At 39.7% G+C, this 15321-nt stretch overlaps 1 protein-coding gene across 2 annotated transcripts in view; it reads right to left on the bottom strand.

Moving 5' to 3' along the window:
- atad2b (ATPase family AAA domain containing 2B) overlaps positions 1-15321 on the bottom strand; it is a 72608-nt gene that overhangs the window by 12513 nt on the left and 44774 nt on the right. For both annotated transcript variants that reach the window (XM_044170447.1, XM_044170446.1), the window contains 2 exons: positions 9360-10103; positions 7938-8068 (listed from right to left, as the gene is read on the bottom strand). In XM_044170447.1, the coding sequence (XP_044026382.1) occupies positions 7938-8068; positions 9360-10103 (875 nt within the window). The remainder of the gene's footprint in view (positions 1-7937; positions 8069-9359; positions 10104-15321) is intronic.

The raw sequence follows: 15321 nt of genomic DNA, 5'->3' as shown, positions 1-15321 counted from the left end.
TGTTTGCAAGCTGAGCTAGTTGCCCACTTAGTCCACACCCCAGGTACACTTGTACAGAGATGTTCCATTGGTGTTATTGTTCTTTATAATTAGTGAAATGTCATGGTACACTCACCCCACAATCCCAAAGTCTTCCAAAAAAATAAAAAATAAAATAATAATAATAATAATTTGATGGCTGTAAATAAGAATGTTGTGTTCTGCACTAATAAAATGTGCAAACATGTTGCTGTGGAGCATTGCATTTATTTACCATCATTCTGTGCTTTAAGTTTGTTACATAATATTAACATAATACAAAAACAAAATATTTTCAAACAAACAACCTGTAAACAATCATACATGCAGACTGGAGGTAACTGTGATATAGTAGAGTCTTCCTTTTTAATCACTGAAGGATGCTTCACTAGCTACGTGTGTGTTTGTATGAAGAGCCATCCTCAGTACCGAGTGAGAGAAAAGGATTACAGGCAGTGAGGGAAAAAACAAGAATTTGAAGTCCAACAGTCTCCATCACCAGGGACACTATTAAGCCTTCAATATATCTGCCTCTACGAGAACAGTTCATCCCCTTCTTCCTGTTTTAACTTACCGATTTTTTTTTTTTTTTTGTCTCCAACACTAGCAAAAGAATGAATTATAAGTGATTCTGGTTTGCCTGTTACCATGAATGCCTTTAATGAAGGCTGAGGGTGGATGTGTGTGTGGGGGGGAATCCAGTTGCAGTGGCACATAATGTGGCTTACAGGACACTCGGTCACACAGGTAATGCAATATAGATAGTGTTATAAGGGTCAGGGACAATCATGACAAATCATATTACCATGGTCTCAGCACATTAAAATGAAATGGTCATCCCTTTCGGCTGGGCATGAAAAAAACCCTGCTGGGGTTGACAACTCATCCTAAATATGCAATGGTTGGCTTTACTTTACTTCCTTTAATTCCTAGCCATCTGATAGCTGTGCATTCTTTTTTTCAATATAAAGGAGGAAAAGGTATATAATATTATGCAGTAAGGTCCTTTGTGCAAGATCTATATTAAACTACATGATTAAATATATTAATACACCAAATCCACTTATATTGCTTTGGTATTACTTGTTTACTAATGATTTTAATATGTGGCCTAAAAATATATTTAAAAAAAGATGCATCAAGATGTATGTAAATTAACATTTCCATGTATTTCCATACCTACTCTGTCACGCTAAGTCTATAAGTCACCAGGTTTAATCAGTGTCTCAGACATTCACATTATGAAAATAGCAAAATTTGCCAGAGCACATCTGCAACAGAGGGGGGTCAGACCAAGTTCCATGTTCACTTTAGGACAAAGATCAATAAAGGAGTTGTGTTAAATCAATATAGAGCTTAGAAAGTACTAATCGACTATATATCATTTATGTATACACATCGTTTTTTGCCTTATGCGCCAGACGAGCAATTCTCATCTAAATGAATAGGTGCCATCTTTGCAAAATTTTTCAGCGAAAATGGACAATGATTAGTGTCAAACTGAAGTCCCGTTATGTCTATAGAAACACTTCAAACATGACACTTAACGACGGCATCACCCAAATGTGATGATTAGCGGAACAAGATAAAAACACACAGTGTTCAGGCAGCCTCTCGCTGCGGATTCGGACCGTGCCAAAGTAAAAACTAATGCTATAGGAGTGTTTATTGCTGCAGATATGCAACCATACTTGGTCGTAGAGAATACAGAAGTGCTTGAGCCTCGCTACAATGCGTGTTCACATGTGCATTTTTGTCAGTCCGTTATGCCTGGCCTGTATCAATGAGCGCAAGCTGCAGTTTAGGAAATATCATCAGGTCAGAGTCTGACGTTATTGTGTTATTTATTTGTTCTTATTGACAATATGCCAGTATTTGAGTGCCTTAACTGTTACAGTAAGAATTATGGCCAATGAGCTGTTGAATGTTTACATTTTTCAAAATGAATGACAAATGTTATTTTCTAAATTTTTTGTTTGTCCTGCTGTACTGAAAACCTACCGAACCATGAGTTTGTGCACCGTTACACCCCTACAAGGGAGTAAGATTAATTTCCTTGACTAAGGGCTGGGAGATAAGGTTGGAAATCAATATTAATATTTTCCTATATTTGTCAAAATGTATCACAATATGGCAAATGTACGCTAAATCTCACGGCCACATTTCTACATGCACTTCCTACAATTGGTTCCCATAAAGCAATGTCTTTCTCTTTTAGCATTAACATTAGGGCAGAATATTTAACATAATGTCTGATATAGTTACCGTTACTTAATGCAACAGAGATAAATATGCCACATACTGACCAAACTACCTTATCTATCTTAACCATTCTGGTGTTATCCATCCATGGCAGAGTACCAATGTAATTGTTTGACATTAAATCCTGCTCTGCCACCATGGCATTATGTAACTGTGTCAGCAATGTGATTTTTGTAGCTACAGCTTAGGCAAAATCAACTCCAAATATTAGAGAGAAAAAAATGCATCACTGTCGGATTGTGCCACACTGTCCAATCGGAGAGTAATTATCGTCACTGATCTCTCACTATTACCGACTATTTGTCAAGGTAAGAATAATGAATAATGAGAGATGTGAAAATGATTAAGCGACCTTTACTCTTCTGTTTTCATTAACAGGTTTTGGGGAGAAAAAGTTTGAAAGAATAAAGATTCTATTCAATAAAAGAGATAAGTACTGTATGAGAAAAATAAAATGTTTGGTAAGTAGGCTACAGGAAAGGATTTTAATATTTTATAGATTCAAGACAGCAGAGATCCAATATCACTAGGCAATAAAAGGAAGAGAAACTGACTTTACACAAACAACCCCAAACATACCTCCACATACCCCTGCACCTCACCTACTGCAGAGATGTTTTCAAAATAAATGCAGTGAAGGTAAAAGCAAAAGGCAAAGGAATACAGAAAAAGTTAAAATTAGGTCAAGGTTACGGAAAGGGACTAGCTATGAACCAGCTATGGTTAAACTTAGGGTAAACCTCAAGGGAAATAAAGGTTAATCGATGCAACGTCCTTTACATGTGTAGTGCAACCAGTGTGTGTTTGTGTGTGTATTGGGGAGGGAAGGGTGTGAAATGTGCTGACCAAGCACTAAGCATTTCAGACGGTTCGTTATGCATTATGAGAATATGTTTTCAGAATATACAAACATGTACTGTCACCAAGAGATTTTAAGCAGTCAGGTGATGGGGCTGTAACAGAATCTGTTGACATGAGTCTTCTTTTATATTTGTTATCAACATACACAGTTTGTGGTTTAATTGGTAAGTGAAAACAAATGTAAGACACTAACTGGTCAGAGAGTAATGTTTGTTAACATTTACAATATTTAATCCACAGCTCTGTTGCTATTTTTAAATTTTACCCTGACTTTGATTCCCACCGTGGCTATTAACTAACAATTGTAATAGCATCCTAATAGTATTATATTCCTTCCAGCCCCTACAGCATGTTTCCATCAACCTAAATGCTATAACATTCTTGCTTCCAGTGGTAAACCAATACTGTTGGCTACTGTTATATTTGCCAGGGTTGAAAAAAGCAAAGGCAAGCATTTGAAAATGAAAATCCTTTTCATGTACTAATCATGAGTACAAAATCCCACACAATCTAAACCTTTAGTTTATATAAGCCAAGGGTTGAGTGGGATGCATGAGGTGTGAGCACTACAAAAGGGTATAATAAATCACGCGGAAGGCTTGGAAAGAGGGAAAACTCCTACAGAATATGAAGAAAATACAAGACACGGGTATGTTTATGTTGTCTGAGCTATTGACACTACTGGCCTTCACATGCATGGCCAAGAGGCACAGCTATGGGAGTGCAATTACATGCAAATAGCCACACTGTCAAGGCCATCAGTGGGAATGAATGAAAATAAAAGAAGCACTTCAAACGCTATCTATTTTCATTGACAATCAAACGCTAGTCCAGCACTACTATTAAGCTATTCTCTTTTGAACAGACATTTCAAATGGCTACTTCGCCAGAGGGCCCCCCACTGTTATTAGTACTAAAAATGAATGAAGATGACAAACTGGAATGAGGCCATTTCTTTTGACAGGCTTTTCTAAAACAGGAAATCCTGATATGGTGTAATAGCTATGCATCAAGCCAAAATACTCCATACTGTGCCAGCAACTAGAAACACTAGCTCTTTCTAGGCAGCTGCTTAAGAAAACAGCAGAGCAGACAATAAACTGTGTGTTCTTGGTAAAATGGAGGAAAAATTGCTGGGCCAGATTGGATTTCTTGTTACTGAATTCTCATCTGCAATCGTCAGTACCACTTCTTCCAGTCCATCTGTGGACAAGTGTCTGATTATTAATGAAAGAAAACAGCTGACTATAAGAGACATTTTGAGTAGTAAGAGAAACAACTCTCAGGATCCATTTATTCATGCTGAGGAATTCATTTTGATCCAGATAGCATCAAGCATCATTTCAGTGAAACTGGCACTTGATTTTACTGAGTGAATCAGAGCAAATAACTGTGCCATCCATGGCTCTGAAAGGCGGGATTCAAATACTGAAATAATACTAATAATAATAATAATCTCTGTCCTGCAGGCTTTGAGTGTAGGGTCTGTGAACAAACCCATAACAGTCTGATTGTATTTAATTCCAGAGAGATTTCAGAGTCTCTTCTATCAAGTTAAAAGTCAGAAATAATGAGCCCTCTGCAATCAATGAATTCGACTGAAGGAAGAGAGAAGGAACAGTACACCACTCACTGCGGGCCCTAACACACATCAGGCAGCATGCCAGTCCCAGCCCTGCCAGCAAATATCTGCTTAAATGGTGACTCTCATCCTGCGCACCGGATATTCAATTTGTTCCGTAAGCTGGGGATGAAAAAGCAATTATTCACAGTCCCCTCTTTTCACGATCTGTTTCTTTAAGATATCTCCCTTCTTCCCCTACTAACAAAATAAACCTCCAGATTAGTTCTGTGTGTGGCTGTTCATAGGGGCAGCCAGTTGAAGCACTAAGATCAGGCCAACTAAAAAGCCTGTCAATCAGTTTGAAAGATGGAGTCAGGTTCGGCAAGACAAGATGCATACCCCACCATCCCCATCATGCCCAGGGGACATCAGTAAAAGCCACTAGATAATGGCTTGATAGCTGGATGTCACTTCGGAGCATGGAGGAAAGAGGCAAGTACATGTCAGAAGAACACTTCTTTTACATCAATTACACTACACAGAGAGCCCTAAAACCAAGCAGCCCCCACCCGATCAGTGAGAAGTGCTGTCAGGGGAGCCCACTGAGCCAAGGCTCCAATTTACACTTGGGGTATTAGGTGGGACCCTAGCGTGACTGTACCGCGGAGCTGCTTCACATGCTCTTTGTAACTTGAACATATCCTGGGACAAGTTGGCAGATCTACTGAGGCAGAGAGAAGCTCATGTTTGAGTCATAACCTTGTTTCCTTCAAATGTTGCAGAACAACACCTGTTGATTGAGAGATGTGAAAAGGGTCTGCCACTATAATTGGCTCCCTCCATGTTCAGATGAAAGGGATACAAAATTGATAGTTAAAAGATGAAAAGGGGAGAGAGAGAGAGAGAGAGAGAGAGAGAGAGAGAGAGAGAGAGAGAGAGAGAGAGAGAGAGAGAGAGAGAGAGAGAGAGAGAGAGAGAGAGAGAGAGAGAGAGAGAGACAGTGGCATAACCATAGGGTGAATTGAAAGGAGGGATAAGCCTTGGAAGTTATCCATCTGAGAAGGGCAGTGTGACAGCATCAGCTCCACACTGGAGGAAGCTTAAGGCTGGTCACCCATGACTGAGTTTCCCCATCCTCCATACCTTAAGTCCCATTCCACAAAAAGCTTTCAATGTATGTGCTGCCTTCTAGGCCCCTTTCAAATAATGGAAGACTTCTAATTATCCAGATACTAATTCTGTTTTAACCTTTTCTATGTTTGGAAGCTAAACAAAGGATGGAAGACAAAAGGGATGGATTAACGCTAAATGCAGAAGGTTTCTGAGATGAGCACCATGCAGTGCATATGAGAGGGTATGCCAACAAGAAAATGGGAGAACGGGTCTAGCTACCTCTGCTGGCTCACGAAAGATAACATGAAAGGTTAGCCTTCAAAAGGAGACAGGTCTAAGCTGAGTTTGATCATCATTGCCATTTTTAAACACCATTCTAACCGAGGGACATACACAGGCCCATTACTGCTGTTGCATATTAATGTCTGTACACAAAAAGTGATTCAACAGTCCATAGGAAGCAATAAGTGACTAGTCTACAGTATAGAAATGAACAGCTTGAATGCTGTTTTTTTACACAGGAGAGGAGAAAACACTCAAAAAACCCTTCACCCACACAGTCAACAACATTTAAACAACTACCCGTATGAACTTGAATAAGACAAAAAAAAAAAAGCATATTGGTAACATTTTTAGATTATAGCTCCTCTTTTCCATAATCACAGTCTAATTAGTCAGTTGCAAAATGTGACAGTTTGCCACAGCTGGCTCCGTTGCAACCAAGAAGTCTTTTATTTCAACATTTTCTTATGTACTGGTGGGATGTGGGGCTGTTTATATTGGTGGAAAAATATCTACCCTCTCTTTATGGCCTTAGTAATTTATATATAAGAAATCAAAAGTGAACAAATATTTGTATTTGGCTACACTGTAACTTCTGAGTTTTCTGTCTCCAAGATTGTCTGTCACTACATAATGAATTTTGCTTAATTATTGAATTTGTTTAATTATTTTTGAAATGTGCTGCAATGTTCTTCAAGTGCTGAAACACACCAACACTGATTCCTAACTGCTGATATTATAACTGAATACATAAAGTGATCACGATCATAACAAATGACCATGGATATTTTGTGTGACCATGTTTCCCCCTTAAGAATGTACATCTTCCCGTTACCAGAGCATTGCTTTGATACAGATCACAGTACCTGTTAAATCTCCAATCCACAGTCAGTACAAAATGCCAAATCACCCCAGCTGCTACATCCTTCATGGTCTGAATTAGAATGATGACCGTGCAGAATCAAGCAAGATGGTGATGAGGCACGGACTGGGGCTTTAAAAAGCCAGACACTTGGTGGGTTGGTAAGGGTTAGATAATGTTTTAGCACTAGAGTGGCTATGAGGATTTGTCTTAATGTGTTTGAGCAACAGTGAATGTGGTCTCCTGCGGCCAGTGTCTTCAAGCTCTGGTGGAGATTTCTGGGTGCATTTGTAATTAGAAATGCTGACCATGTCAACAAATGCTGCAGTAACACAACAAACCAACAACTGACAAAACAATGGACAGATGAACAACAATCAGGTTGAGAGTCTCTAGGTCTAAAACAAACCCCATTTCAGAGGAAATTTACATCTAAGTTGCCATCTATCACACAATTTTCTGAGGAATGCACTTTGAGCCACAAACTTCTATTTCACAGTCCTGCCATATGATTAAGGGTTTAAACAATGAATAAAAAAATAATCAAATAACAGCCACATCCTATTTTTGTTGGGTCTCTTTGTGAAAGTCTCCAGTCTGAGGGCACTTTCTGCTTTTCTTGTGATACAAGAAATATTTTTTTATAGATTATGTTTTTATCATTTTGAGGGCACACTGTACAATTTGGATAATGAATTCTTACATTCACTTGTCATAGTAGTAAAAGCGCAGATGTTACAAACAACATTAATGATGGCTCCATTCTATTCAAGTGTCCCAGTAAGCCATGACATTGAAGCAGCTAACTATAATTCATTAACTTTATTATTTACTCTTGTGCTTTCTTTAGTTTCCATACTGCATTGAAAAGATCCCGAACCATGAGCCCAAAATCACAGTAGCCTTCAGACCGAGAATTTCATGTACCAATATACCACTAATCGGCAAAAGAACTGAGTTTTTAGAAAAATTTACCGAAAGTCGCTCGTGGTCAACCACTACTGGAGGACGGGGAGGGACTGGTTGCGGCTCTTCCTCTGTCCTTTCAGCAGATCCCTTAAGCAGCTCTGATAGGGTCCTCTTGCATTTCCTTGCTTTGGAACTCCCTATGAAAAGATAAATGGATTATTGATGGAAGAAGGGTTAACAATGAGGTTATAAAGAATTGATGCAGTGTGATAGCAATCAAAAACAACCTAATATGAATGGATCAGCCAAACTTGAGACCTCTTTTTGTTTTTGTCATGAGCCACTAAAAAGCACAAACTGGAAAGTTTCAAATAAAATAAAATTCCAACTGCCACGGCTACAAGATTAATGCAATACTACAGTTTGTGAAGAAAATCTATCTAAAGCTAGTAGCAGCTACTAAGGGCACAATATTTCACATCTGGCCTCTTTCCTGTCCATTTATAACAGCGCTCAAGAAACGCTTTGATGGAAAAAAAGGCCTGGCTCAGCTTGTAATGAGTGTGGGGGCTGAGTAGCTGAGTTGTCTATTGTTTGAGGAGCCACATTTTGTTTGTGTTCTGTTTTCTGATCGTGCCATCCTCTGATGGCTTCTCCATATTCGAGCAGCACCATTACCTCAGCCTTCCAGCTGGCCTCTACTCATCACAAGCCAAACCACGGGCCTGTAATCAAAACCCATAAACTTATTGGCTTATCTCTGACTCAGACACTACACACCAATAGAAAGGACATAATGGCTCATGCCAAAGGAAGAAAATATATGGCAGAGTCAGAGATGGGGTGTGTGTGTGTGTGTGTGTGTGTGTGTGTGTGTGTGTGTGTGTGTGTGTGTGAGAGAGAGAATCTTTCATGGACAAAAAACAAAAAACATTTCAGGTTACATACCTACATACTACCCGGAGTTTTTCCATTGAAATATACTGTCTGCTAAGCATTTTTATATCCTGTATGACTAATGTTGCATTATTCATGCAACCTCTATTTTAAAAGCTAAACTGAGTGCAAATCATAAGAGCTGGATGGTAATCAAAAATGTAATTTATCATCATAATTAAGTGGTGGGCAAAGCACTGACTAGATGTGTAAAATGACTAGATTCTGTTAACTTGCTTAATTCTCAACTGTAAAGATCAAATTATTAGCAAGTAAAATGAAGAGACCAAAACGAGTAGCTGAGAACTTTTCGCTTCTCACTTAAAAACTCACTTCAGATGCAGTTCAAACTAAGAACATCAACTACTGAAACAACAACAACAATTAGGTTACTTTTACTACTTCCTGGTAAAAATAGGTATATTTGCATTTTCAAGGAATGCTAAAGGCATTAAAACATACAAAATAAACATACTTAAGATAGATGGAGAAAAAAGTTAACCAATTGTGCTCATAAAGCTGGACCACAGAAAACTAAGTATAGCTTTATACCTTCTTTATCTTGATCTTCTTCAACATCTTCTGTTACTGCGCTCCCATCCTGGGGAGGATGCTCCTGAGTTGGTTTGCTCTCATTTTTGTCTTTGTGCTCTTCCTGTTCTGGCTTATTAGAGCCTTCAGCCGTGCTCTGAGGAGTCCTTTTCTCAGCCTCACTGCTCCTCTTGGGGGTCTGCGAGTCTAGGCTGTCCATTGACTCATTTCCATTCACAAAGTCCACTTGTGATACTAGGAGACCCCCTGTGTGCTTAGGCTGGGCGTCAGCATCTGAAGATTCTGACGTTTCAATCAAAGGCTGGAAGTCCACCTGCTTGGCCTGGCTATCCCCGTCTGCCTTGGGCTGAGAACTGCCACCAAGGCAATGCAGCTCAGTGTGTTTCTCTGTGTTCTCAGACTCTGCCTCTTTGGCTGTGGGCTCCTCCTCCTTCTTAGGTATTGAGTCTTCTCGTGCTTCACTGGCATCTGGAGGTTCAGCAGGAGCTGCAACAGGGGGCTCACTGGAGCTCTCCTCCTCTGTGGAGGAGACATGGGGATGGTGACCATTGGGCTGGGGACCTGTGATATCACAAGATGATTCCTCATCCTGCGTCAAACATGAGTCACTGGGCCCTGCAGCTTCCACTTCTGCCTCGGGCTCCTCCTCCTCCTCCTCTTCTGTTCCTTTCCTATAGTTCTTCTTCTTACGGATGATGCCCCGCCCCCAAGATGGCCGCCGGCGAATCTTCCGCTTTATATGATCTATGATGGAGAGACGAAAGAGGGAGAGAGAAATATAAAGAGGAAACCTTATTAATTCAACATTCACAATAATTAAGGGAAACTACATAAATGACCGGCTGTTCAGGCAGCTGATTCCTAGGTCAATACACAGCCCTTACCCACACCTGCCACACTTCTCATGTAACTAAAATTTTCACTCTCTTAACAGGGGAAAAAGATTAGATCCACTTCATGGCAAATGCCCATTACACTCTGAGTGCATGATTGGACATATGCATATCTGTCCAAACATTTCTCTCGGGCAAACAGATGTTAGGTTCTAGGTCGGCAAGAATAAGAGGCAAAGCAGGATGAGACAAGGAAATGCAAAAAAAAATAAAATTTTAATTTTTTTTTTTTAAAATAAAGAACTTTCAAATGTTAAAGAACTAAAAGTAATCCAAGATTTAAAGTCTTTCATTGCAGACAAAATACACATTCTCACAATTCCCTCTTTGAAAAGATACTGTAGAAAAGAAAAAACATATCTCCTCACTCACATAGTATTATAGCGTAGCTTGCAAGTTGATTGTCCAGATTTAAATCCAAAGAGGAACAGGCAGTGGGTGACAAAGATTGCAAGAGTGAAGTAGACAGAGACAGCAGCCCTGCTAGATCACGGATGTTGGACACTAATGACAACCAGAGGCGCCTGAGCAATGGAGCAAGAGGAGCAAATGCATCCCCATTATTTAATTGGCAGGAGCAAGGTTATAGTTTTGCTACACTTTTTGTCTTTTTAAAAATAAACTTATCACAGTCTCTGCAATTAGGTGATTACATTTAATCAGCCTATATCAATGATCATTTTACTATTTTCAGCAACAGACAAAAACAAGTAATAAAAAAAATCATACATTTTTGGACCACCCTTTGAACTGACTTAGATGAACCAATCGCGGCATTTGCCACAGCATGCTTGGGCTGTCAATCAGTCTGTCAGTCTACACAGGAGTCTGACCAGTGGTGTAGTCTACATGATACACAGGTATATGCCGTATACCGATTAAGAAAGCTCCAGGATTTCCGTATACCCACTTAAAAATGCTCAAGGATTTGTAACAATATAATTTTGTGACCTCAACAATTTGTTTTCGCAAATACGCTGGTTATATTGGAACACAGAGGCTAAGCGGACTGGTTATGATATGCACCGAGAATGGTCAGGCAAAGAAGTTGAACCAAGAGCAGATTGTTGAGGAATTCAAGGTGCACAAGACTCACAGAATGCCGTTCACACATGTGAGTACAACAACTACAGGGGGACGTCAACAACCAATGCGCTATGCAGTGTGTAAATACTGTGCATGTCTCTTTACTTTTAATGTGTGTTTGTGGCTGCAGCCGCGGTGGAGTTTATATAGTTTAAACATCTCTGTATTGTCTGCTTTGGTGATGTTTTATTCTGCTGTTAAAGTGGCAGTTATTTAATTTCTGTAGCCTAATATTGCTTGTTGCACACGCCGCTGTGTCCATAGCTCTTTTTATTCATTGTTGGTCATTGTGTTTAATTGTCTGAGTTTTGTCCTCTTTTCTGGTTTAATTCTAGTGAGGCTATACAGAGCATGGCTGGTGTATATGTATAACTGATGATCAGTTGTACACACAGGCTGCAAAATCTGTCTATACAAATGGAATTTTGGAATTTATTGTTGGGTTTGGACATAAGGGCTTGATGGCATGATGTTGTTACACTAGTGTAAAGGTGCTCTATAAATTAATAGTAGGCTACCCACGTTGGGACCTTCACAAAGGAGCCGAATCAAATAGTTGTGTAGCGTCGCCATTAATATTTTGCATTAGCGCTGTTGATTTTATTATTTGTGATGAAGTGGAGGGTAAATGCACATCAACACAGTTTACCTGCCTTTTTCAAATGCAACATAGGCTTTACTCACCTTTTTATGAGTTTAATTCATTTTATTTATTTATATAGCACCAATTCATAATGGAAGTTATCTCATTGCACTTTTCCTATGGAGCAGGTCTAGACCGTATTCTTTATAATATTATTTACAGAGACCCAACAAATCCCATTTACCCGTTTCCTGTTAGTTAACATAGGACAGGTAAGCCAGTGGACATTTATAGTTTACCCACCTTTTATTTCACCACTACATCCCCTCAGTGATTTTGTCCATTACTGTTAATTTTTAAATTACAATTATTTTCCCCTTCCCCAGACTCCCCACCAAATATGTATCTTTCCAAGTCTGCTCCCCCATTTTAAAACCTAACCAGGCACCCATGATGACAACAGATGGTGCTTGGGGTTTTAAGAGGAAGGGGAAAAACCAAAGCCTGCTCTCTGAGTGCAGTAAAAGTGTCACAGCAAGCAAGCAAGAATGCTAAATACAGTGAAACTTCAAGGCATTTGCCTTCATTTACTGCTTTTCCCAAGCAGACACTGAGATACATACAAGAGCAACAAAGTCAGAGAGAAGAGCAGACAAAGAAAGAGTGTGAAATAGAAAACACGTAGGAACCACCACAAGTCAGTTTCCTCGGGACACAAGCGTTTGAACCTGACAATGAGTGGCATTACCATGACCTGTCAGTGGGCACACCCTAACCCCCAAAGAAGCCCTTTGGGGTCTTGGCACCAAAAGGGCCTGTTGAGTCACATCAGACAGCTTTTGACACTGCATAATACGGAGCAACGCCAGGATTAAAAAAAGTAATCCTTTCATAAAACAACTCTCACAAAAGAAAAAGGAGATCATTTTAAAAAGGTCCACATTTGTGTGTATGTGTGTAAATGAGCTCAGATGTGGATCTGGACACTAGATCACAATAGACTCATTAAAATCCATAAAGTCCTAGCCATTAGAATTCTGTCAAGGGCCACTGGAATGATCTAAATCTGCCAAAGTGGAATCAGTGACAGCCTGGTTCTCAAAGGACTAAATGGTCAGGACTGCATAACGGTATTCAACAGAGATCATTCTGTACAGTTTACGTATACTCCCTATAGGTCTTGAGCAAAGCTTTTGCCTTAATACAACAGAAGGTCTCCATTGTATTATCTATATCTGTAACACATTCCCCACTAAGATATGAATAGGCTAACTCTGACAAGAAATCATGATCTGCCTGCCCCGCCCCTTCTAATGACCAGCCACGCATTTCCCAATTTCCTGTCAGCCACGACCAGCACACCAGACAACCCAGATGGGAATAGAGTACACTTGGTGCCAGCTAATGCTGTACAATTATTGTATGATTATATTTCATTACAATTATTGTAACAGTAATTCGCATGTGCTTATGCAGTGGCTAGGTCTGGGAATATCTCATCACACACTTTCAAGGACATTTCAAAAGATTACTTATTGAAAACACCTTACAAAAATAATATATTAATCTATATCTAAAGGACTACAAACAACATCAACAATCTTTGTCAACTGCTTGCCAGGGTACTAAAGCATCCAGCATTATAATTTTACCTAGACTTGACTAAACCCACACTGGCATGTGCTGAAGTGCTGCCTTGAAATTTTCACTGCACTCTCATGTTCTAATATTTCTACACTTTATACAGTGTTCAAGGATTGCTCTGGCTACATATGTCATCACACTAGGGGACTAATGGATACTTATCAGAAACAGAGCAACTAGCAGTCTGCATGCACAATGCAATAAAAGCGCGTCACAGAAAAGGACTACTGGTCTCCCACAAATATCTACACAGACTAGTATTCAGTCCACTTAAAAAACGATAGGAGAGGAACTGGGCAGTGTTCCCTTTAGAGGAGGCCACCAGAGCTGGAGGTTCAAAGAGACAATGAGACCCCCCCGCCAAGGCATGCTGCAGTGATCGGCAGCTTGCCCACTGGCCATCATGCCCAGTTTGTCATAGAGCCTCTCTCAAATGGGTACAGGGGCTGTTGGCAGAGTAAGTTTTAAGGTGGGATGCAGCTTTGTTTTTTTGGTTCCTCCTGATCTGATGTGGAAGGAGGAGACAGCCGCACGGTAAGCTATGGAGCAGACAGAACGGCATTCTTCTTCAGGCATGACTGGCACAGGGGACAGTTGCTCGGCTATAAGTGGGGGACCAGAGATGGAGAAAGAAAGCAAGAACAAAGACAATGAAAACCTGCCAGGCATCGTGGTTATTTCCGAATGCTGGCATCCCATCAGTAACGCTTCTTTGGTGAACATGTCTTTTTCTCATCTTGACCAACATTTTATTTTTTATTTAACCTTCAGAATTTGGATTTCATTTCAAACTGTCACCATGCAACATCCAGCGATTAGGCATAGCTTGGCTCTTTTCAAATTCAGTACAGAAAATATTGCTTTTCTGTTCCATGGTTTACATTTGTTTTTTTTAAATGTATTATATCTTATCAAAAACAGCCAAGTAAAGGCAAACTTCAGCATGGTTATTCTGAAACGAGCATAAAAAAAAATTAGCATAGTGGCTAATTTTCTGCTGACCCTCATTTTCCCTTTTAACCCTCTCTGGATACACACTTTCCACAGTCTTTTTTAAAAAAATATTTTTTATTTATTTATTTACACACACAAACCAAAACAAACAATCCACAACCCAGAGAAAGAGGTCTCAATGGGGTCAACTATCACCGTGCTCCTAACAGAGGAAAAGGTGAGACAGAATGGTAGCAAATGACTCGTCATAGTCAGCTCTTTAATAATGCGTGAAAATTGTTAGAACATGAACAGCCAACCACAGAGGGGTGATATGCTGATGGGGGAGAGAAGAAGGAAGGGAAAAGAGAACCAGAACACTTTGTAATAATTAAAAGCGCCTAACCCATACAAGATTCATGCAGTGGCAGAAATATTTCAAGCTGCCATAAAACATACATGTCAGAAAAGTGTGTGTCTGCACGCACATGCATGCACACACAGACAAATACAGCTTTTAAGAGCAAAAAGCCCCAGGAGAGCAAGTATTAAATAAATAAATCTGTCCAGTGACACTGATGGACAATTCAGTGGGATACTCTGGCAATGCCTTTAGGAGGAATTGTGAATCAGTGAATTTGTAGAATAAAAAACTTAGAATAAAACTAACAGCTTTTACACTGTTGAATGTGAGAAGTTCTATACATTGCCAGACAGATCCACTTTCTCTATAGCACAGTTGAATCAGTAAAATCCTCATAGCCTTGTCAGTATAATTCTGATACATTTCAATGTAGTTTATAGCAGGGCCATCCAAGGAAAC

Source organism: Siniperca chuatsi, linkage group LG16 (genome assembly GCF_020085105.1).
Source record: "Siniperca chuatsi isolate FFG_IHB_CAS linkage group LG16, ASM2008510v1, whole genome shotgun sequence".
NCBI classification, from domain to species: Eukaryota; Metazoa; Chordata; class Actinopteri; order Centrarchiformes; family Sinipercidae; genus Siniperca; species Siniperca chuatsi.
This window is presented reverse-complemented; position numbering and strand designations above follow the sequence as displayed.